Source organism: Rhinatrema bivittatum, chromosome 2, assembly GCF_901001135.1.
Source record: "Rhinatrema bivittatum chromosome 2, aRhiBiv1.1, whole genome shotgun sequence".
NCBI lineage: Eukaryota > Metazoa > Chordata > Amphibia > Gymnophiona > Rhinatrematidae > Rhinatrema > Rhinatrema bivittatum.
The window spans coordinates 789,360,859-789,384,920 of record NC_042616.1 but is presented as its reverse complement, the minus strand read 5'-3'; the positions used below and the strand labels follow the sequence as shown (position 1 = coordinate 789,384,920).

The following is a 24,062-nucleotide window of genomic DNA, read 5'->3' as shown; positions in this document are numbered from 1 at the left end:
ACGTTTTGAAGGAACTGGAAATTCCGGCTCCACACCAGGAAGCGGACACTTCCCTGGGGGATGTAGCTTTGGCTGGTCTTCGGGACCCGCCGCAAACTTTTTCATTTCATCCCAAATTGTTTCAGATTGTTTCTAAGGAATGGGAACTTCCGGAAGCTTCCTTGCGGGTCAGTAGGGCTATGGATAAGTTGTACCCCCTACTGACTGAGTCCTTGGATCTTCTTAAGATTCCCAAAGTGGATTCGGCGGTCACGGCCATGATAAAGCATACTACCATTCCCATGACAGGGGGTATAGCGCTGAAGGATCTCCAGGATCGGAAGTTGGAGGTCTTATTGAAGCGCATTTTTGAAGTTTCAGCATTAGGGGTGTGGGCGGCGGTCTGTAGCAGTCTAGTGCAGCGGGCCACACTTCACTAGGTTCAGCAGTTGCTCACAGCCCAGGGGCTTCCGCCGGATGAAGCGGAGCAGGCTAACTGCATGGAGGCTGCGGTCGCCTACACAGCGGATGCCTTATATGATCTTATGCGGACTTCCGCTCGCACTATGTCTTCTGCTGTATCAGCCAGGCGGTTGCTCTGGCTCTGGCGCTGGGCGGCAGATGCTTCCTCTAAGTCACGCTTGGGTTCCTTTCCCTTCAGGGGAAAGTTGTTGTTTGGAGACGAGCTGGATCAGCTCATCAAGGACTTGGGGGACAACAAGGTTTATAAGTTGCCCGAGGACAAGCACCGACAGTCACGAACCTTCAGTAATTCCAGGGGCCGGTTTCGAGGCCAATGCCAGTTCCATATGGGGAGAGGCAGGTCCTTTCCCCAGAAACAGCAGGTGTCGAGGTCACAATCTTGGACACCTTCCTTTCATGGCAGACGACCTCAGAGGTCGGGATCCTCGCAGGCCTTTACCCCAAACAAAGCTTCACAATGAAGACACGCAGGCCCATTCCTCCCTTCCGCACATCGGGGGTCGGTTGTCCCTATTTCGGGAGGAATGGGTCAAGATAACATTGGACCAGTGGGTTCTCGATGTTATAAGTCACGGTTACGCTTTGGATTTTGCTCGCCCGCTCCAGGATCTGTTTCTGGTGTCGCCATGCGGTCCTCCGGCGAAGCAGCTAGTCATTTCACAAACATTGGAGCGGTTGCGGGCACTGGGGGCGGTAATCCCAGTTCTGTCTGCCAAACGTCGGACTGGCCGGTATTCCATATACTTCGTGGTTCCAAAGAAGGAAGGCACGTTCAGACCGATCCTGGATTTAAAGCAGGTCAATAGGGCTTTATGCGTTCCACGTTTTCGCATGGAGACGCTGCGGTCTGTTATTGCGGCCGTCCACAAGGGAGAATTTTTGGCTTCTTTGGATCTAACAGAGGCGTATCTCCACATTGGAATCCAGGAGCATCATCAGAGATTCCTGAAGTTCATGGTGTTGGGGGACCATTTTCAGTTTTGCGCCCTCCCGTTCGGGTTAGCGACTGTCCCCAGAGTTTTCACCAAGGTTCTGGTAGTTGTGGCAGCTTCTCTTCACCATCAAGGGATATTGGTACATCTCTATCTCGACGATTGGCTCATCTGGGCAAAGTCAGAAGCTTTGTGCAAGCGAGCGGTTCGGTTAGTGGTGGAGCAACTTCATAAGCTAGGTTGGATAATCAACTTCGCGAAGAGCCATCTGGAACCAACTCAGCAATTGGAGTTCCTGGGAGCATGGTTCGATACTTTGGTGGGCAAGGTGTTCCTGCCACATCAGCGGATGATCAATCTGATGGCTCAGGTGCGAAACCTATTGGACCTGCCACTACCTACGGCCTGGGATTATTTACAGGTCATTGGGCATATGGCTTCTACTCTGGAAATGGTGCCTTGGGCCTTTGCGCATATGCGGCCTTTGCAAAGAGCGCTTCTTTCTCGCTGGGATCCCAGGTCCGAGGACTATGACATGTTGTTACCATTGATGGAACCGGCCCGGTCCAGTCTCGCTTGGTGGTTGATCCCGGACCATCTTCTGCAGGGGGTGGACTTAGAACCTCCACCTTGGATAGTCGTGACGACGGATGCCAGTCTGTCAGGTTGGGGGGCTGTGTGTCAGTCATGAGCAGTGCAGGGGAGATGGTCCTCTCAACAAGCCACTTAGTCCATCAATCGCCTGGAGACCAGGGCGGTCCGTCTGGCCTTGCGTCAACTCCTTCCGCTGGTGCGCCGTCGGGCGGTGTGAATTCTATCGGACAATGCGACCATTGTGGCATATATAAACAGACATGCTTCAAGCCATACTGTTTTCAAAGATCGACTATTGTAATGCTCTATTACTTGGTCTGCCCGCTTCGTCCACCAAACCTCTTCAGATGCTGCAAAACGCAGCGGCTAGGATCCTTACAAACACTCGTCGCAACGACCATATCACACCAATACTAAAAATTCTACACTGGCTGCCCATCCAACATAGAATACTTTTCAAGGCTCTCACCATCATCCACAAATCAGTCTACCAGCAATCCACTCTCCAACTCACCTTCCCACTTGAATTACACACTTCCGCAAGACCGATCAGAACTGCCTACAAAGGTTCGCTCAAGGCCCCCCCCCAACAAATCATCGGTCCACAACACTATTCACAAGCGAGCTCTTTCAACAGCAGGTCCACTACATTGGAATTCACTTCCACAAGACTTACGCCAAGAACAATGCCATTCAACTTTCAGAAAGAAATTGAAAACCTGGCTTTTCGCAGAAGCCTACCGCTGAAGGATCTCCTCAACCATCACTGACTCTCACTCCCCCACCCCTCCCCAATCCCTTCCCCCCACCCAACCTCACCCTTTCCTTCTCCCCCTGGACATACCAGGCTAATAACTGCCTAGGATAAACCTATGTTTTGTATCTTACAGTTTTTGTTGATTTATATATTTATCTCTCTCTAATTGTTTCTTAGTTTAAACTCTGTACTGTCTTCCATTGCCCAGGTTTTATGCTCCCTGTTTAATGTAACTTTACTTTCTACCTTGATGTTAATTGGTTTCCCCTCAGTTACATTGTAAACCGGTACGATAAGACCTAGTCTTGAGCATCGGTATAGGAAAAGAAATTAAATAAATAAATAAATAAGGGGACACAAAGAGTCGCCCGGTGGTGGCCGAAGCGTCTTTGTTGATGGCCTGGGCGGAACGCCATTTATACCGCATTGCGGCCACCCATATTGCAGGCGTGGACAACATTCAGGCGGATTATCTCAGTCAACAACATCTAGACCCAGGAGAGTGGGAGCTGTCGGCCGAGGCGATGTGACTCATCACTCGACGATGGGGGGTTCTGCACTTGGACTTGATGGCAACACGGCTAAATGCCAAAGTGGCGCGTTTCTTCAGCCGACGGCGAAAGCACGGGTCGGAGGGGGTGGATGTGCTAGTACTTCCATGGCCTCCTCACACCCTTCTTTATGTGTTTCCCCCGTGGCCCCTGGTGGGAAAAGTTTAAAGGTGCATAGAATCCCATCGGGGTCTGGTGATTCTCATGGCTCCGGAGTGGCCAAGGCGCCCGTGGTTCACCAATCTCGTCAATCTGGCGGTGGACGGGCCCCTGCGTCGGTCATCTCCCAAATCTTCTTCGGCAGGGCTCGGTATTTTTCGATCTGGCGGATCGCTTTTGTCTGGCAGCTTGGCTTATGAGCGGAGACAGCTGAGAAAGAAAGGTTATCCAGAAGCGGTGATTTCTACCCTCCTTCGGGCATGCAGGTCCTTGACTACTCTAACCTATGCTAGAGTGTGGAAGATCTTTGACTCCTGGTGTAGTGAGTTAAAGCTTTCTCCCCGGCAGGCTTCTGTAGGGCATATCCTTACGTTTTTACAAGATGGTTTGGCCTACAGTTCTCTTCGGATTCAGGTAGCGGCTCTGGGCTGCCTGAGGGGCAAACTTGAAGGTTATTCTCTTGCATGTCACCCAGATGTTGCTTGTTTTTTGCGTGGAGTTAGGAATTTGCGACCCCCTGTGAGGGCTCCATGTCCCTCCTGGAGCTTGAACCTGGTTCTCAGGGGTCTCTGCACTGCTCCCTTTGAGCCTTTTAAGAGGGCCACCTTGAAGGATTTAACTCTCAAGACGGTATTCCTAGTGGCCATTTCGTCCGCGTGTTGCATTTCGGAACTTCAAGCGTTTTCGTGCAGAGAACCGTTCCTGCGTATTTTCTTTGCGCACAGTACCTTCCTTCTTACCTAAGGTGGTATTGGACTTCTGTTAATCAGACGGTGGAATTGCCTCCTTTACGGAGGAGGAGATCCGGTCCTTTCGAGGTCGGGATTTGAACCGTTTGGATGTCAGTCGAGTACTCCTGCGGTATTTGGAGGTGACTAATGAGTTTCGAAGATCGGATCACTTGTTTGTGTTGTAGAATGGACCCAAGAAGGGTCTTCAGGCATCCAAGACGACCATCGCCCGCTGGTTGAAGGGCGCAATCACGTCCACATACATTGGCTGCGGAAGGTCTGTTCCTGATGGGCTCAAGGCTCACTCTCTACGTTCTCAGGCAGCTTCGTGGGCTGAAAGCCAGTTTGTGTCTTGCCAGGAGATTTGCAGGGCAGCCACTTGGAAATCCTTGCATACATGTGCTAGGCATTATCGCTTGGATGTTCGTGGTCCGTCGACTGAGTCTTTTGGGAGCAGCGTGCTTCGAGCAGGACTCTCGGGGTCCCACCCCATTTAAGGAGGCTCGGGTACATCCCAGCAGTCTGGACTGATCCTGGTACGTACAGGGAAAGGAAAATTAGTTTCTTACCTGATAATTTTCGTTCCTGTAGTACCAAGGATCAGTCCAGATGCCCGCCCAAGTCGTTTTCGGGAGAGTCCGCTCGTATTTCTATCTGTGTTCTTTGTTTCTCACAGTGCTCTACATTTAAATATTATAGTACTACGTATTGCTGCATCTTATACAGTAAGTTTCGTTTCTGTTTTAATACATAGGGAGACAGGTTTGTTTATGTCCTTAGGGCAATGTTACTACTTGATCTGGTCAGTGGTTGAGTTAAATAGGTTGATTATTCAGCGGAGGTGTTTGATTAGTTCCTTCTGCTTTGATATCGATTATACTGAGGGATCGCGGGTGGCACACCAGTATATCTAGGGGGTGCTTTTCAGCTTTTCTCTGACTCCATCTGCTGGAGGGGAGGCATAACACAGCAGTCTGGACTGATCCTTGGTACTACAGGAACGAAAATTATCAGGTAAGAAACTAATTTTCCTTTCCCTGTACGTACCCGGATCAGTCCAGAACATGGGTTATGCCTCCCTTCCAGCAGCTGGAGACAGAGTAAAACTTGAAAGGCACCCTCACTTAACCTGGTGTGTCTCCTGCATCCCTTCAGTATTTCTCTGTCTCCAGCAGATGGAGGTGATGCAAACCCTGCAGTCTTGCCCTGTTTCTGGGGTTTAGGCCAGTGGTCCCCAACCCTGTCCTTGGAGGCCCACCAGCCAGTCGAGTTTTCAGGATATCCACAATGAATATGCATGAGAGAACATTTGCATGCACTGCCTCCATAACATGCAAATTTTCTCTCATGCATATTCATTGTGGATATCTTGAAAACCCAACTGGCTGGTGGGCCCCCAGGACAGGGTTGGGGACCACTGGTATAGGCTATCCCTTAAATTTACTTAAAGCGAACTAGCTATAAATTGTTGAATCAAGCAAGTTTAAAAAAAAACACTCCATTTAGAAACATTTATCTCAGATAAATTCTGAGATATTGGGATTATTTAGGGTGGATTAGACTGTACAATTAAAGTTATACACTAACTCCTCATTTTTCTTACCTTTTATAAATATTATTTTAGATATTGTTTCTTTGTATTTCTCCCCGTTTAATGTGGACTCAATAATTGAGATTAAGTTCATTTAAGTATCTCCAGGAGATTTTCTTTGTAAAGAAGGATAATTTGTTTTATCTTGTATCATCTTGTATTTTCTTCGTTTCCTTTTGGATTTTGAATAAATTCAATAAAAATTAAAAAAAATAAGAAGCATCTTAGTTCTTTGATATTCTACCAGCCAGATTTTCATGAGGTATGCTGTTCTGTGAACAGCTTTTGCCTCCGTGCTGAGTTTTCCTAGTAAGGTCCCTTCTGCTGATAGCAATTCCAGCATGGAACGATCGTAGTTCCATCAATCAATAGGTCAGAGTTGCAATACAATAGAGCACATCACTGGATACCAAATTAAATGCACACAAATGCTCTGAGAAATGCAAATCAAGTCAGCAGGGCAGACAGGGCAAAGGTAAATCAAAATAGAGCCACCCAGGCTGTCACTGGGACTTCAGTCACAACCTCTGCTCTGACACCACTCAACTCAACCACTTTTGGCATCTAGCCACTATTGTTCACAGAAACTACTATCAAAGAAATATCAGCCAGGTCACTCGAGCTCTAAAGATCTCCCAGCATACCAAGCATGTCTCAGACCTTAGCGGCAGAAGCCATATGTGTAATTCTATTACGGGAGCGCCTTTCACATTTCTTGCTTGCTCCATTTGCAAAAACAGAAAACAAGCTCTGGCACGATGCCCAAGTGACTTATCAGCGCCGGAATTCTGAATGTGGCCAGGTGCCTGAGTTTACCACATGTCTTCAAACCGCAACGGCTCCAAATCAAGTCACTGGTCTCGCCATTTCTCGGCCCCGTAAACCAGCTGTTCTAACTAAGCGTGTAAATGTCTTTTAGAAAGATAACCGTTTAAACTGCTGAAACCTAGATAATTAATAGAAGCTTAGAAAGTTGACATTAATGCAAAAGGCAGTTGCACCACCCCCCAACCCTGTATGCACCAATGTGCACATGCATTATCTTTGCCGGCCGATAGCAGCCCAAATTGCCCCAACAAAGGAATCAGTAAGATTTTATTTACTGGCTAACCGTGAAATATTTTACATCCGTAAATCGGTGAATCGGTTATTTACTCTTTCGGATAGTAGAAAGACTAGGGGGCACTCCATGAAGTTAGCATGGGGCACATTTAAAACTAATCGGAGAAAGTTCTTTTTTACTCAACGCACAATTAAACTCTGGAATTTGTTGCCAGAGAATGTGGTTAGTGCAGTTAGTATAGCTGTGTTTAAAAAAGGATTGGATAAGTTCTTGGAGGAGAAGTCCATTACCTGCTATTAAGTTCACTTAGAGAATGGCCACTGCCATTAGCAATGGTTACATGGAATAGACTTAGTTTTTGGGTACTTGCCAGGTTCTTATGGCCTGGATTGGCCACTGTTGGAAACAGGATGCTGGGCTTGATGGACCCTTGGTCTGACCCAGTATGGCATTTTCTTATGTTCTTATGTAGCTCCAACAGTGATACCCACTAACCTTGAGCTTCACAATTCTACAATCTGCTATGGCAGTAATCACTAATTTAAACAAGGTTTCCCCACAGGAGAAAAAACTTCCATGTCTCCTACTTAGGTGCCATCTTGGCTCCCCCCCCCAACAATATTTTCTTAGGAAATGTAAGGTATCATAACTTCTTCATGTATTCCTGTTTGGTTGCTTTGCACATAGACATTCTGTTTGAGTTTGGAAAGCAAGTGAGCAAATGTGTTTGAAATGGAAGTGGTGTGCACATCAGATTTGACTGAGGAAAGAAGGAAGGAGCGTGCTATAGCTCTGCAGAATGCTAAAGGCCAGCTTTAAGTTTCAAGCAGAGTTAAGGCCAAAAGAAAAAAAAAAGCAATAGTCTGTAAGTCAGCGGGCTCACATCTTTGGTCCAAGGATTTGATTTCCAGTGGCTTCTGGAAAGAAATAAACACGACCAAAAAAGACGTGCAAGCAAACATGGGCTAAAAGTGGTGTGGTCAGTGTTTAAAAAGAGCAAAAAAAAAAGTCCTACGCTGCTTTTTGCAGAACATTTCCCTTGCACTGTTTTTTATTTGTCTGTGTTTTATCTTTTCCCCTTTCCTAATGTTTCTGAAAATGGAATCTGTGGGCCAAAGTTGCACTGTTTCAAAACTGAGCAAGCACTTAATTTCAAAGGGATTTGCACTCCTCCTTTGACCTGCTTTCATCTGTAAACTATGCTTTGTTCATAGTCTAATCCTCTGATGACAGGCCTGAGCTGAAGGTTCGATTTCATCAGAGACATTAATAGGGACTTCCAGACGGGGGGATGGGGGGAACCTGTTTTATTCAAACTTACGTGCATTCAGTTGCCTGCAGTGCAAATGCAGAGACCCTGAACTGTTGAAAGAAACTTTTCATCCAACCAAAGGCACAGCTCTGATGATGTTGTGGTTTATTTCTCACTTGTAGGGCTTCAAGGGGCACCGAGGAGATGCAGGAGCACCTGGGCCCAGTGTAAGTAACGTATCATGTTCCCATTACAGAGGACACATTCTCGTGGGCCGGGACGGCCCAGTGGTTGATTCCTGGATGAGGATTCTGATCGTCCGGGGATGCTGTGGAGAGAAGTATTTGCAGATTCCAGGCATCATGCAGGGATGACACCTAACGGCCGGTCTTAAGGCCCAGGACTGCAGGATTCTGGAGGGAGACCTGCTGCATGTGCCATGCCTGAAAGCTGCCACTGCAGAGGGAATGGTTTTGGGTGGTTATGAGTGACGCCCATGGTGTCATAGTCCATTGGAGGCTGCTTCCAATTGATCTGGAAGCCCATGGAGCAGGAGGAAAACTGCCAGACCAAAAAAAAAAAAAATCCACTTGGGCTAATCTTGAGCTGATAGCCATTTTAGCATGGGAGTTTAGCAGATAGGCATCATTTTGAACTCCTTTTGATCTAAGCATGAAGGAGGAAGGCTAAGTTTTGTTGAAATTTATGATGAGTATTAGAGGTAAGATGACTCAGATCTAACGACGCGAGTATACTGGTTACTGATATCATATTTCAGCAACCTTTTTTCAGCATAGCTTTTTTTTTCAGCTAGTGAGTATCTAATACACTTGACTTGTGGTGCCTGTCTGGAGCAGCTCAGTGTGGGGGCAGTTCCTGTGGATTCTACAAGGGGGCGCCACAAGGATTGCTTCAGACGTAGGCTGCTATGCATCCAGCCACTCTGCTGTTCAAAGGTGTCCAGATGCACGAGAGATGATGGGCATGCAAGAATATTCACACAGATTAAACATTTTCTAGTGATGTTTCAGTGGGAGCCGTTTTAATATATACAGGGAGAAGGAAAACGGTTCTGCTGATTCATTCAGGCCATATATATATATATTTGGGAATTCCCAAGATGATTAGTTTCTACAATGTTTAGAAGTTCCATTCAAGATACTTTACTGAAGGACTTTTGTTCAGCTATTATCATTTTAGTTCTACAATTCCATGTAATTGATGATTTGACATGTGATTTTGTCACATCATATTTTATAATTTTGTAACATTTCTATTTGGAGATACTGATATATAGTTAAATAAAAGATGTTTTTATTGAATTTGTTAGTGTATTAGTACTTAATATATTTTTTGATTTTCCATAAGCACTTTAATACTTTTTTGTAAACTATTGTATATTTAGTACTATATACACTCTAAATTTGCTATATGTGGGTGTGTGTATATATACTGTATATACGTATTGCATCTTGGTTGTAATCATAGCCCCATCAGTCCAGAAGCTGCTTTGCTTGACTTTATGGATCAGCCTATGATATGAAGCAAGGTTATTCTTTCCCACTGTCAATCCTGTCCTAGCAGGGAACTCAAATGATTAGAAGACTGAATTTCCCACAGGCCATACTGTGTCACGTATGCTTATGCCATAGCTCTAAGCAATGTACAAAAAAAAACAAAAACCCCATACATAATAAAATTACCATGACACATCAAATTGTGAAACCAGCAGTGTATGGGTTCCAGGGAGGATACTGCACAGCAGCCTGGCTTCGTGTTTGCATGTCCATAGCCACGGTGAATTGTTGCAGCTTCCTCCAGCAGAGCAGCAAAGACCCCACACAGTAGCATTTATCCGTAAAGGCATTAAGATGTTTCTAGGTCAGTCTGCTTGTAACACAGAACCATCAAACTAGACCTCTTAACCTCCTCTTCTGCTCTTCTTTGAAGGGGGAAGCAGGTGTGCCCGGTCCTCCAGGACACGAAGGTTTACCGGGGAAAGACGTAAGTGCGCCGATTATGGCAAGGATCAAACCTCTTTCCTTCTTTGTCAGTGGTTAGGGTGTTTGAGGCCTGGAGTGATCACTCACTTTTTATATCAGCATCTGACCAGGCTTACTTTAATAATACTAAAACAACCGTGGTGCCAGGTACAAGTAATAGTGGATTTATTATAAGCTTATAGCAATAATTTATAAATATTACTAAATGATTGAGCTCAGACAATAACTACTACTCAGTTATACATATACATATAAAGAATCAGAGCTTACCTTCCAGGCCGCAAGGGCTCAAGAGATCTGCCTGTGCTGCCATCTCTGGAGATGGATTGATGATCTAATCACTTTCAGTTTTGCCTGCTTTTATAGGGGCCCGCTTTCCTAACGCGCGCTCTGGCATCTCTCCTGGGTGCACGATCCAATATTTAAATGAGGGGGTAGCGCTGCCAAGGAGGCACTAGGGACAATTGCATGGCCTCTAGATCCTCCTTGGTGGCGGGCACCCAGGAGAGGTGGTGGTCAGCGGGCTAGGAAAACAGATGCGCAATTTTACGAGCATCCGTTTTCCTAATGGTACACAGCCACGGGTTAGGAAAATGGATACTCGTTAACTGAGCGTCCGTTTCCATAACCTGACCACTGAAACTTTTTTTTTTTTTAATTTAAAAAAAAAAAAAAATTTTTTTTAAACCTCTTAAACCTTTTGGTTCCTCCGACTTAATATTGCCATGCTATTAAGTCGGAGGATGTACGGAAAAGCAGTATTTTCTACTTTTCCGTACAACGTTTTGGGCTGCTCAGAAATTAACGCCTGCTCTGGCGTGTTTTGGCCTCGCTAATCCCCTTATTGTAGTTGGCTGAGCGCATTGTTTTCATTGACCCCCATGCTGTTTATAGGAAATCTTAACACTAGCAGATGCATAAGATGAAGCAGGAGGAAGAATCTTCCTGGTGCCAAAGTTAAGCACATCGGATCTTTGTTCAAGGGCACAATCCTAATCAACAGCATCTACATTGTGATAGACACTTCCATTCTGCTCTAGACATTAGCAAATAGGCCTGTTAAACTTTAAAGCAATTTTTGGGGGGATGTGCAAACAGTAACGGGCCGATACAGTACAGTGCGCTCCGGAGCGCACTGTACTGTATCCGACGGAGCGCACTGTTAACCTGCCATTGGATGCGCGTATTCCCTTACCCCTTATTCAGTAAGGGGCGAAAATGCGCGTCCAACCCACCGAACCTATTAGCGCTCTCAACATGCAAATGCATGTTGACGGCCCTATTAGGTATTCCCGCGCGATTCAGTAAGTAAAATGTGCAATCAAGCCGCACATTTTACTTTAAAAAATTAGCACCTACCCAAAGGTAGGCACTAATTTCTGCCGGTACCGGGAAAATGCACAGAAAAGCAGTAAAAACTGCTTTTCTGTGCACCCGCCGACTTAATATTATGGCGATTTTAAGTCGGAGGTCCCGAAGGGTAAAAAAAGTAAAAGAAAAAAGAAAAAAAACTTTAAAATGGGCTGTCAGCTGTCGGGTCGAAAACCGGATGCTCAGTTTTGCCGGTGCCTGGTTTCCGAGCCCGTGGCTGTCAGCGGGTTCGAGAACGACGTCAGCAAAATTGAGCGTCGGCTGTCAAACCCACTGACAGCCGCCGCTGCGGGCCAAAAGGAGGCGCTAGGGATGAGCTAGTGTCCCTAGCGCCTCCTGTTGCCCGTTTCTACCGCCGGGCCTAATTTAAATACTGAATCGCGTGCACAAGCAAGTGGCCTGTGCGCGCTCCGGGAGAGCGGGCATTCGCCCACTCTCCCGCGGACTTTACTGAATCGGCCCGTAAGTAATTATGCAAGCAGTGGGGTATATGCAAGCAGTAATTAGATGGGGGCGATTAGATATCTGGAACAGTTCTGTGTGACTTCACATGTATAAATTAAGTTAACCGGCCCAGAATCAGTTTTCTATATTTTCTTATGTACATTCTGTGTGTGTATGTCTGAGTTCATTAGTAGTCAGATTGACACAAAATAATCCCATACTATAAGGGTCTCCAGTCTCCCAAAAGAGTACGGCACCGGATGCAATAAATATCGATCATCAAATTTGATAATTAAAAAGCATGTTATGAACTAACATTTTTGTTGTTTGCATATATGTGCTTGAAAAAAGTATTAGTCTAATGATGAATTATAAAAGTGACGTATATTTGGTTAACTTTGATGGCGTGTGGGGTCTTAATGGGGCAGGTGCTCAAAGTGTCCTGAGGTCAAGCTGGGGAGGGAGAAGGGAATGGTAGGGCAAGGCTGTGCTTTAATGATTTTACCCAGAAATAGGAAAAGAAATTCAGTTTGTACATGAAGATACTACTGGCATAAGGTTTGAAAACACAGCTAAAGACCATATGGCCCACCCGAGGCTATACTGCCGTGGATTGCGAACTGGTTAAAAGACAGGAAATAAAGAGTAAGACTGAATGGTCAATTTTCTCACTGGAGGACGGTAAATAGTGCAGTGCCCCAGGGATCTGTACTGGGCCCTGTGCTTTTCAATCTTCTTAACAATCAATATGAAGGGCTGTCTACAGCTTGGCAACAGGAAAAGTCTAATATACTGTTAACGTAGTTATAGAGAGATTCTCTGTGTGTCTATGTGCTTTCTTTCTGTTAATTATTAAAATAAAACAATATTTATCTTTTTCATTTTTATTTGATTTTAAAATTTAAATCAGTTATGAACAAGGTCAGACAGTTTTTGCTAGTACATCTACGTAAGCTAAACGGCAATTGCAAAAAAAAGTGCCCCAAACCATAAATAATGGAAAAATAAAAACAGAGAACATGCTCATGTGTTTTTAAATGCATTTTTTTAACAGCTGATGATATACTATAGGTTAAAATAGCCAGCTCATAATCCATAAACATGGTGGCGCCACCATAATGCCATACAGCTGTTTTAATCATTGATCATTTATGAGACTATAGACATTTTGAATAACCGCCATGTTTTAAGATTATGATTGGCAGCCATTTGAAACATTTTTTTGCAATTTGATTTATATAAATTTTCACCATTGAGTGCCTTCTAGACATTTTTTTAACCTGGCAATGATTTAACAAAGCCTGAAATGCTGGTATGGCATTTACTGCAACAGCTCCAGGTTTGTGGTTATAAACGGGCTATGTTTATGTAGATCATAAGCAGTGGCTTAAAAAACATATATTTAAAAACAAATTGGTGTGTGCTCTTTTTTATTCTTTATATACATCTCTAGATATATTGTGGGGTAGATTTTCAAAAAGCGCGATTTGGCGTACTTTTGTTGGCGCATCAGGCGCCAACAAAAGTACGCTGGATTTTAGTAGATACGCGCGTAGCCGCTAAAATCCTGGATCGGCGCACGCAAGGCTACCGATTCTGTATAGCCGGCGCGCGCCGAGCCGCACAGCCTACCTCCGTTCCCTCCGAGGCCGCTCTGAAATCGGAGCGGCCTCGGAGGGAACTTTCTTTTGCCCTCCCCTCACCTTCCCCTCCCTTCCCCTACCTAACCCACCCCCCCCCCCCGGCCCTGTCTAAACCCCCCCCTTACCTTTGTCGGGGGATTTACGCCTCCCGGCAGGGAGACGTAAATCCCCGCGAGCCAGCAGGCCGCTAGCGCGCCGGGACGCGACCTGGGGGCGGGTCCGGAGGGCGCGGCCACGCCCCCGGACCGCCCCGGGCCGTAACCACGCCCCCGGACCCACCCCCGAAACGCTACGCCCCGCCCCGAAAACGCCGCGCGGATCGGGCCCGCCCCCGAAACGCCCCCCTTGGAAAACCCCGGGACTTACGCGAGTCCCGGGGCTCTGCGCACGCCGGTAGGCCTATGTAAAATAGGCTCACCGGCGCGCAGGGCTCTTAAAATCCGCCCCAAAATGCGCTTAGCCAGATGATGTCTGTTGATGGCTGGCGAGGTATGCATGTGTACATCACCAATTCCCAACAACCCAGCTCCTGCAAAGGTCCAGGACGGAGTGGAGTGCGTGGCTGCTGGAGTGTGCATACGTGCCCAGCCTCCAATCAGCCCCACATAGACCCAGTGTGTGACGGAACGGGTGCGGCAGGGGCTTATCTTGCATAGCCAGAGGGACTGGTACAGGAGGGTCAAGGGACGGCTCCCGTCCTAAGAAGAGCCACAATGTGTAAGGGCTGGGAGTGAGGGGAGGCTGTGGTGAGAGGAGGCTAAGTGGGAAGGGCCTCGGTTGAAGAAGGGAAGGGGGGCATATTTGCATCCTTTCGGTCTTTCAGGATTAGATTTTTTTGTTTGTGTCTTGCTATTTATTTTATGTTTAATCCATCTCATCCCCCTGGGAGGAGGAGGATTTGGGAGTGTGCTGGGTCCAGGTACGGGAGAGGAGGTGGGAGCTGGAGTTTGGTGACGTCAGCTGGAGATGGCAAGAGTCTGCTGCTGGGTCTGGGTGGGAGAGAGGAGGTCAGGGCGTGTTTAGGTCAAGCTGGGAAGGGGGGGGGGGGTTCAGACTCTGCTGAGGTCCGTTTTTAGGGAGAAGGGTCAGGCTGGGCAGTTGAGGAGTGGTGCTGGAATTAGCAGGAGCAGGGTGTAAAGGTGTGCGAGATCCAGCCTGGTAAGGGAGAAGGGAGTGCTGGGGTCTTAATGGGGCAGGTGCTCAAAGTGTCCTGAGGTCAAGCTGGGGAGGGAGAAGGGAATGGTAGGGCAGGCGGTCAGATTATGTTGGGGTCAACTTGTGGAGTGGAGGGTCAGAATGTGATGGGTCTGGGCTGGGGAAGCTGGGTGGGATGCATGTGCTGGATTCGGGTTAGGGATGATCGTCAGAGTGCGCTGGGATAGAGCCAGTGAAGGGGGACGGGAATGCTGGGGTGGAGCTGAGGAGGGAGATCAGAGGGGGGAAGTACTGAAGACAAACTGAGGGAAAGGAAAGGAAATTTTGGGGAATGGGATGGATAGAATGGAAGGGAGTGCAGGGCTTGGACTGGGGAGTAGATCATTGAATAGGGGACTCCAGAAAATTTGGATGGTTTTCAGCTAGTGAATATCTAATAAACTTGACTTGTGGTGCCTGTGTGGAGCAGCTCAGTGTGGGGGGGCAGGTCCTGTGGATTCTACAAGGGGGTGCCACAAGGATTCCTTCAGATATAGGTTACTATGCATCCAGCCACTCTCAGCAGTTTGCTCTCCCCCTTCTGCTGTTCAAAGGTGTCCAGCTGCACGGGAGATGATTGGCATGCAAGAGCATTCACACAGATTAAACATTTTCTAGTGATGTTTCAGTGGGAGCCAGTTAATATGTTTACTATATACAGAAGAGAGACAGATAGACAGATGTGCATCATTCCCCCTGAAAATCTAGTGAGCCTTTTGCAGGCTTTCCTCATAATCTGCATAGAACAAGACTGGTCACAAACACAGCCTAATTGCTATCAGCTTACTGTGAGTCATAAGAACACTGTGCCATTCTAATTGACTCATTTTTTTTAACAAATAAATTTACCACGTGAATAATTTGCCTTTTTCTCTAGGGTGATCCAGGACCTCCGGGACCTCAGGGACCTCGAGGACTTAGGGGACAGCAGGTGAGTTTCTGCAGACTGCAATTCACAAAACATCCAAGGCAGATATTATGCATCCCAAAAATCAATAAAATGAAATATCTATGGACTTAACACTTCCGGGAGTTGCCAATATCTCATCAGGGTGATCTCTTCTTTTTAACTAGACACCCCAAAGGTATTTTTTTTTTCCATTGGCTGAGTTCATTGGTCTTCAGACTTTTGCCATGCAGCACTCATAATCTAATATCATTCTATGGTCATCCAACAGATGTGAGACAGGTTACTATGACATCCAGCTGCACATCCACTGATGTCCTAGGAGCCTGTTGTAGCTACTGGGCATCGCTGACTGCCAGCGGTGTTTAAACACCTGCAGTGTAATTTTTTTCTGCTGCATACGCTGCTGTTTTGATATGAAGTCGTAACAGCAGGGTGTTTTAACAACCAAACACAGGTATTCATCATTTAATCATTGCATTACCTAAATATTCTGACCTCTCATTTTTGCAAAAAAAAAAATAAAAAAATGCTATATTTCAGTGCAATAGATCATTGCATTCCACCAAATGACACAATACAGTATTGTTTTATACAGTAATTTTCTTACAAATGTGAAGGTACAGCCAGAGGTCCACTTGGATCTGTGATACTACAGCACAAAGGGAAAAAGAGACTATTTCTTAATTTATCTACCATCATATTCTGTGTTTCTTATTGTATACAAATGTGTATTTTGAAGGCTGTACAGATTAATTCAGAAATATATAATTACTCATTTGTATATTCTAAAAGAGGACAGACTTTGGGAGGTCCATATTCAAAAGGATTTGCCCAGCTAAGTTCCGGACTTAGCCAGACAAACCCTGAAGATTCACTATCTTCCCCCACTGACCGAATAAGTTTTAGCCAAGTAAGTCATTACCCAGTTAAAATTATCCAGATACTAAAAAACAAAAAAACAAATATCCAGATATTAAAAAAAACTGAACATCAGTGCTACCCCAACTAAGTTCAACCAGGTAAATCTGGTTATATTCAGAGCAGGTCTAAACTTAAGAGTACATGTACCTGGATATTTTTAAATTTAATCGGCTATACTCAACACATAGTCGGTTAAGTAAAAAGAAATAAAATAAATAAAAACTGACAGTAACCTTAGCGCCTCCTTGCTAACACAACCCCGCGGTTACCGGCGGTCTGCCAGTTATGAACACCGAAGCCGATAAACTCGGCATCGGTTTTCATAACGCAGCCGGACGGTTATGAAAACCGACACCGAGCATATCCGCATCGGTCTTCAATGCGGTTGGCTAGTTGTTGGGTTTTTTTTTCTTTTTTTTAACTTTTAAAGAAGTACAGAAAAACATTTTTTTCTGCTTTTCTGTACTTTTTTTCAATGCGCTCTGCTATTAATGCCTGCTCCAGCTGAGCGATAAATGTGCATCTGAGGTGCCCCTAAGTGTCCAGCCATTGGGGTATCATGAGCACATGAGCAAGGACAACATTGTGCTCTGAAAAACTTTAAGGATTATCAATTGTTTTCTTCCTGCCTGCCGGCCTAACTCAGAGATTATACGATAGACAAGGTCATCAGTAATTTCACAATATGGATACACTTCCTCTCCCCTTTTATTTTTTTTCCTCTTCTTCCATTCTCTGTTTTAATTCACAGATTACTCTATCCACTTCTTGTTGCTCCCTGAAATGTGACATTTTCTGTAGTATCTCCGGCCCAAACCCTACGGACTTCCCATGATCCCTAGGAGGGCATAGCCCCTTATTTTTTCGGGCGCCTTCCCCGGATTTTGTGACCTTGCTCAGGTACGGGCCTGGGGCTTCCCTACTATATCTGTATTCATAAAATGGAAAATGTCCCCCAGGACCTTCGAGCCTTCCTCTTCGGTTTGCCCCTGGTTATGATTGGGGTTGGCCCTGGTGGCCTTCCAGGCATCTTGCCCTTGTATCTGCTCCCTCAACCCTTCCTAGTCTCTTCCCAGGATCAATGGGAAAGGTAGCTTCTCAATTACCGCCAGTTTTGAGTTAGTTTTCTTCCCTCCCCAAGCTAGAGAGGCCTCTATGGAATTGCATGTTAATGTGTCCCCATGCGCACACCTGATCTGGGTCATCCGGGACCTATCCTTTACTCTTCGGCCGGGGGCTATGAGCCTCAGTTTCCTTGCTGAGGCCTGAAATCAACGACTGGTTACTCCCAGTATCTAAGATAGCTTCTTCCTTAGTGCCATTCACCTGTACTTCCTTCACATATCTTGTTTCCTGCAACTCTTCTCGCCTCTCTTTTGCTTTTCCCCAGCCTTTGAAGGAGCACTCCATATAGGGACAATCCCTTTTAAAGTGCCCCTCTTCCCCACAGGTAAAGCACTGTAGAGGACACCGCCCCACTTGCATGGAAGCCCTTCCATGCGGATCCATAAAGTTTAGAGGATGTGAATGAAGAGAAGAGGCACGGGAGTGGCTTGCGGGAATGACGGCTACTACCTGGAGATTAATATCCTTATTCAATAAACATACACACGGTTAATGTGACTCCAACATTGCTCTATGGTTCAATGGCAAGAGGAAATGTGGAAAAAAGGATTTGCATCCACAAAAATGCAGGGGAGTAGCTTGCTTGTTACGGAGGTTACTACCCCAAACCAAATAAGCCTGATACTTCACTTTCAATGCATATCCAGCGTAGCTCTCTGCTTCAACAGCAGGGGGAATGAAAAAAAGATGATTTATATTCAGACAACTACCAGCAAGGACTGAATTGCACAGGGTGGGTAAACAAGCATGGGAGCAGCTTGCTTTTACAGTGGTTACTACCCCAAACCAATTAGCTAGAACTTCACTTAGATGCAGCTCCAGCACTGCTATCTACCTCGATGGTGGGGGTGGAAGGGAAATAGAACCAAAAAGTTACTTAAAAGGGACAAAAGTAAAAGAAAAGTATGAAAAAAATAAGTGTGAAAGCTTGCTGGGCAGACTGGATGGACCGTTTGGTCTTCTTCTGCCGTCATTTCTATGTATCTTCCCCTCACTTCTTTCCAACCCCAGGCCTGAATTCATCTCCCTGGGCCTTTTCCCCTGGGAAGAAACTCCCTCCGGTTCACCTCCATGCATGCAGCGCCCTCTCTGAGTTCCCAGAGTCCTGCCTTCAATGGTCGCCCACTTGTCTATTACAGTTGCTTCCTCAGTGACCAGAAACCATTCACTGTAACTTATGACCTCCCCTAAATCTCAGGGTCCTTGGCAACCCACCCAGGTTCTCATAGGAGGTAGTAATATATTCAGATATTGCTCCAACACCATCACATCCACCACCTCCTCACTGGTCCATACCGCCGGGCAAAGCCATTGGTTAGCTAAGTCTTTTAGCTTCGGCACTGTCACCCAGGGTTTTCCCCTTTTCCCACCCTGAAACTCCGAAAACCTTCTGGTAGACTTCAGGGGTTAAACCCAACCGATCCACAATGGCTGCCTTAACAGCCTCATAGTCCAGTGCTTGGTCCTTATTCAAGGCCCTGTAATCGGCTTGGCCCTCCCCAGACAACTGCGGGGCTAACCTTACTGCCCATTGCTCCTTTGGCTACCCAGCTATCTCGGCAACTCTTTCAAAAGTGATCAGAAAACCTCCGGATCATCTTCTGGCCCATTACAGTCTATTAGTAAAAGATTAAAGGGAATAATAGCAAGACTGATAATCAATTCTTCTCTATTTCCACTGGGGAATGGGACAAAAAGTAATAGTTTTACCATAAAACAGATGAGATTTAGGTTAAACATTAGGAAGAGCTTTCAGACTGCAAGGATGGTCGAACACTGGAACAAGTGACCTATGGAAATGGTTGAATCTCTGTCATGTATGGGGTTTTAGAACAATTGTAACATCTGCTCTGTCAGAGATGGTTCAGGTACATTCGATGTTGACTGGAGTCTTCTCTCCCTGATTTTTTCTGACTCTTCTCCACTCACAGGTGGAAATAAGCAGCCTTTGATTCAAGAAGTGCTGACAATTGGAACACCACTTGAAAACGAAATAGATTTAAATACAGTTTTATCTTTTTTATTTTTTGTGGTTTGACCTGGGTGTTTCCTCCTCCTTTATTCTCCTTACTCATTTAGAACTAAGGCTGAGGACTGGAGCCTTCATTCACAACTCCCCCAGTTATTTTACCCTTATCTTACATCCCTCTCCCTCGCTTTTAAGCTGGTCAGTGGAAAGGTGGTCCTTGTCCAGAAGGTCAACAACCACAATCCTTTTGGAGCACGCGGTCATGGTCTCTGGGACAGGCAATGGTGTCGAGCGAAGACAGAGACTTTCCTCCTCCAGGGGCAATGAAAACCACCTCCACAGCATCTCCCCGCCTCATCTGGCCCAGGCTGAGATCTGAGCTCTGAGCTCAGCTTTGTCAGCAGGATACGGCCGCCGAGCTGTAGGGAGAAGAGCTCTGATTTCTAACCACACCTCCCTTTATGTGTAAACCTATTATTTACCAGCGACCCTCTTGTTCTTTGTTAGAAAAATTACCCATTGTCTGAAGAAAAACAAAACTTTATCTATGTTACACAGGGCTAAGCTTAACACTTTGCAACAGGAAACACACAGGCAATTAGGGACTCAGACAATAGGAAAAACAATAGTTACAAAAGCATATTTAACATCTGGTACCTATCAAATTACAATTAATTAATTAATATTAATCTCAATTTTCTTTAGCCAAGACATACTTTTGAATGCTAACAAGCTCTACCTTATTAATCCATGGGGTATGAAATGGAGCCCAGGTTCTTACCATCAGGCTGGTAGTAGCTTACATTCTCGGGCTGGCTGGGAGGTCCCTCCCTTCACCGGTCTCCAGCACAGATGCAGAGAAGACAGTCATAGCCACCGAAGCAATAGACTGTTCCAACTCTCAAGTCTCTTAGACCTTGTATCCACAAGTCACCTCAGCCCAGGATGCAGGGGCAAAGCAGGAGTAGAAAGCCACAGCACTCAGACAGGTTAGTTCCTTCTTTTCAGATGGGTCTCAATTGGCCTACCCTGCATACTCGCACCCTGCTATTTTTCAAGGACTCCACTATGCATAATTCAGCGGCTCATGCATAGTTACGTGAATGCATAATTAAGGCTTTTAATTAGCAGACCTTCCCATGCTTTTACCAGTCCTTTGTCTCCTCTCCAGGTTCATCAAGCGGTCAGTTCTGATGAATGACAGTTGTTCACATTTGACAGGGACTAGCCATAAAAAGCGGCCCCTAATGTTTTTCGGGTACAGATTCCCACACAGCACCACTTGTCCATATGCTTTCCTTGGCATCGGCTTAGTCAGGTACACAGCAATGCAGTTTCCTTTTGGCTGCCCATGGCAGAACAGGCAATGTCCATTTTTGCTGACTTCAGAGTTTCCATCTTAGCTGCTTGTCCTGTTAACAAGAATTGGGATATTTCCTACAAAGTCACCAGGCCAGCCTAGATTTAAATAACAGCCATTTTTAATGCAGTTTATTCTGAAATCTCCATTCTATACAGGACAGAATCATAAAAAAAATAAAAAAAAGGAGGGAGCGGGAGAATTTTGAAGCCGGTCCTGTAATTATAAGTGAATAATCGTGAAAAACCAACCAAACTCTGAAAGAATCAATGTCATAGGTACTGTATTATAAAACAGCATTCAAAAATGAAAGATTTCCTTACAAACGATTATGTATGAACCAAATAATAGAAACCAATGTGGGACCAAATGGCAGCTCTCTTCTAGAGAGGACTGACCAACTATACCCAATGGTTTCTCAACAGACTAAACAAAAGCGTATCCCACAAGCTGAAATTCCCTGTGATAACATCTTAGAGCAATTCATAATCCAAGGATTCTGTCATCTTGCATGTAAATGCATCCAGATTCTTGGGATAGGAACCTCAGTCCTTCATTTAATATAAGCGAATGAAATGCTTGGGCATAGCTCTCACCTCTGTAATTGGTAATTATCCAGTGATGCTTCTTGATCTGTTTGCCTCTAAAAGTTTGAGTTTTTTGTAGGATGACAGTTACTGGTACACAGCAAAAAAAAAAAAAATCCTCTTGTCAAACTGAGACTTGTACATAAATAGAAATGAAAGCAGCGTTTCCCAACCTTCTACTGGAGGCACACCTACTCATTTGGGTTTTCAGGATTGCCAGAATGAATATGCATGAGACAGATTTGAATACTTTGGAGATCTGGTATATGCAAATCTGTCTCATGCATATTCATTCTGGCAGTCCTGAAAACCCGATTGGATAGTGTGCCTCGAGGAAAGGGTTGGAAAACACTACGTTTAAAGTATTGAGACCTCTATAAGAGAAATTTGGTAATGGAGAGAGTAAAGGGATAATATAAGATTTATTTTTTTTTTATCTGTGCCGAGCCGGATGGAATTACAAAGGGTGATGTATTTATTTTCATTTTAATCAATATCATTACAGGGTAAAAACGGAGCAGCAGGCCCTCCAGGGAATGCTGGAGTTCCAGGTACCCCAGTAAGTATGGTGTGTGTGTCACATCTGATTATTGCAAGATGGCTATCAAATAGTAATTAAGCAGCTGAACAATAAAGTTAGATGGCCATTCAGGTAATATAAGGTAGAGAAAGATATTTCGCATTGACAGTTTTTAGGAGAGGTTGTTCAGAGCTGCTCTTATTAGGATTCTAGAATAGAACCAAAATAATGAATGCAGAATATTTATCCTTAAGTAGGGGTAGTGGGAAAGATAATTGCATGGTGCAGACCTTGCATCTCCAGTTTTTTTTTCCTTTTTTGTTGATTTCATTTCTGAAAACATTTAAAAAATGTTTGTCCCATGAATCAAGCATTTACAGAGAAAAATAAAAGCAGTGAAAATAAAAGTCTAATAAAGATCTAGATTGGGAGATATTGAGACTGATATCAAAAGGGTTAAAAAAAATTGCAAATAGTTTGTGCACAAAATTGCAATGGCTCACACGAGTTATTATTTTAGCATGGAAAGTAGCATTTGCAAATGCTTCTTCCTTTTCAAAGAATAATATTATGTATATAGTTTTATGTTTGCAAAACTGTATTTAATAATGAGTTGCTGCAATGCAAAACCATGCAAAGCATCTCATTAGTTGTTAGAACATAGCCTTGCTATGCTCTTCCCCCCCAAAAAAAAAAATTATATTTCTATGAAATGTAGGCTTCTTTGTGTGAAATTTCCTGTAGCAAACGTTTGCACATTATTTTCACAGAAGGGTTATTGGTATGTAAGTCCCCGTAGAAAAATATCATGTGCTATTTTGCAAATTTTATGTAAAGTTTTGCTCAGTTCAGTGCGTCGCTTTAAATGTTTCCATGATGCCTCCATTGTAGTCATCTCCCCCTTCCTTGATTGAAATGGATAAAGACGGTCTTTTAATTTCAGCAAGAGCCATCTGGAAAGTAGACAGTGTGTCATGAAAACATAATAATCCAGATCCTGAAGCAACACAAGTTTGACATTTGGGAGGAGTAACAGCAAAGGCTTCTACTCTTATCTCTAGCTATTCATATTCCTCCCTCAAACATTCAGTCTCCAGGGCCAGTTTGTAGCCTCAGAGTATACTGGGGAAAAAACTGGCAAAATACAGACTGAGCTCAGGGTCAGAGTTTTTGTTCTTATATTGAAAGTGTACATTTAAATCGAAAGGTTTAGGGCCTTCAACACACTGGGCCTGATTTTCAAAAGCCTTTACATGCTTAAAAATGGGTTTTACACGTGTAAATGTGGGCTTTTCAAAATTGTTACAATGTATGCCATTGAATATTTACCTGCATGCGTGCTTTTGAAAATTTGCTACAATAGCAGTTATATTTACATGTGTAAATCCTTTTGAAAATTACCGCCAAAATGAGTGGGATAAAACCTTTGGTTCATTGGCCCCTTTATGCTAGATTAAGAAGATGATCAGCGGACATTATTACAGAGCTTCCTAACCCTGTCCTGGGGACGCTACAGCCAGAAAGATTTTCAGAATATCCTATCCAGAATAAATATGCATTAGATAAATCTGCATAAACTGGATCTCCAATGCATATGGATTTATCCTGTGTACCTGACAGGCTGTGGGGTTCCCATGTCAGATTTAAGAAACCTTGAAACTTAGTGAACTGACCCTCTGTGCTCTCCTGGCAGCAGATTTCCGAAAATGACATACTGCATTTGAAAGTTATTCTTAGTTAGGGTTGCCAGCTGACTCCATTTTTTTTTTCAGAATGGGATGATCCAGACCTGGTTTTACCCCATTGCATGCAAGGACTTGTAATTCTAATTTTCTGGCATTCAATAGGGGAATCAGAACTACACATCCCTACCTCCGATTGGGGTTAAACTGGATCAAACTGTCCTTCAAAAAATGGAACCAC

General features: G+C 44.8%; 1 protein-coding gene across 1 annotated transcript in view; it reads left to right on the top strand.

The window, feature by feature from the left end:
* COL22A1 (collagen type XXII alpha 1 chain) overlaps positions 1 to 24,062 on the top strand; it is a 791,008-nt gene that overhangs the window by 728,564 nt on the left and 38,382 nt on the right. Inside the window, exons 53-56 of the mRNA XM_029592071.1 lie at positions 8,275 to 8,319; positions 10,043 to 10,096; positions 15,625 to 15,678; positions 22,125 to 22,178. Of these exons, the coding sequence (XP_029447931.1) occupies positions 8,275 to 8,319; positions 10,043 to 10,096; positions 15,625 to 15,678; positions 22,125 to 22,178 (207 nt within the window). The remainder of the gene's footprint in view (positions 1 to 8,274; positions 8,320 to 10,042; positions 10,097 to 15,624; positions 15,679 to 22,124; positions 22,179 to 24,062) is intronic.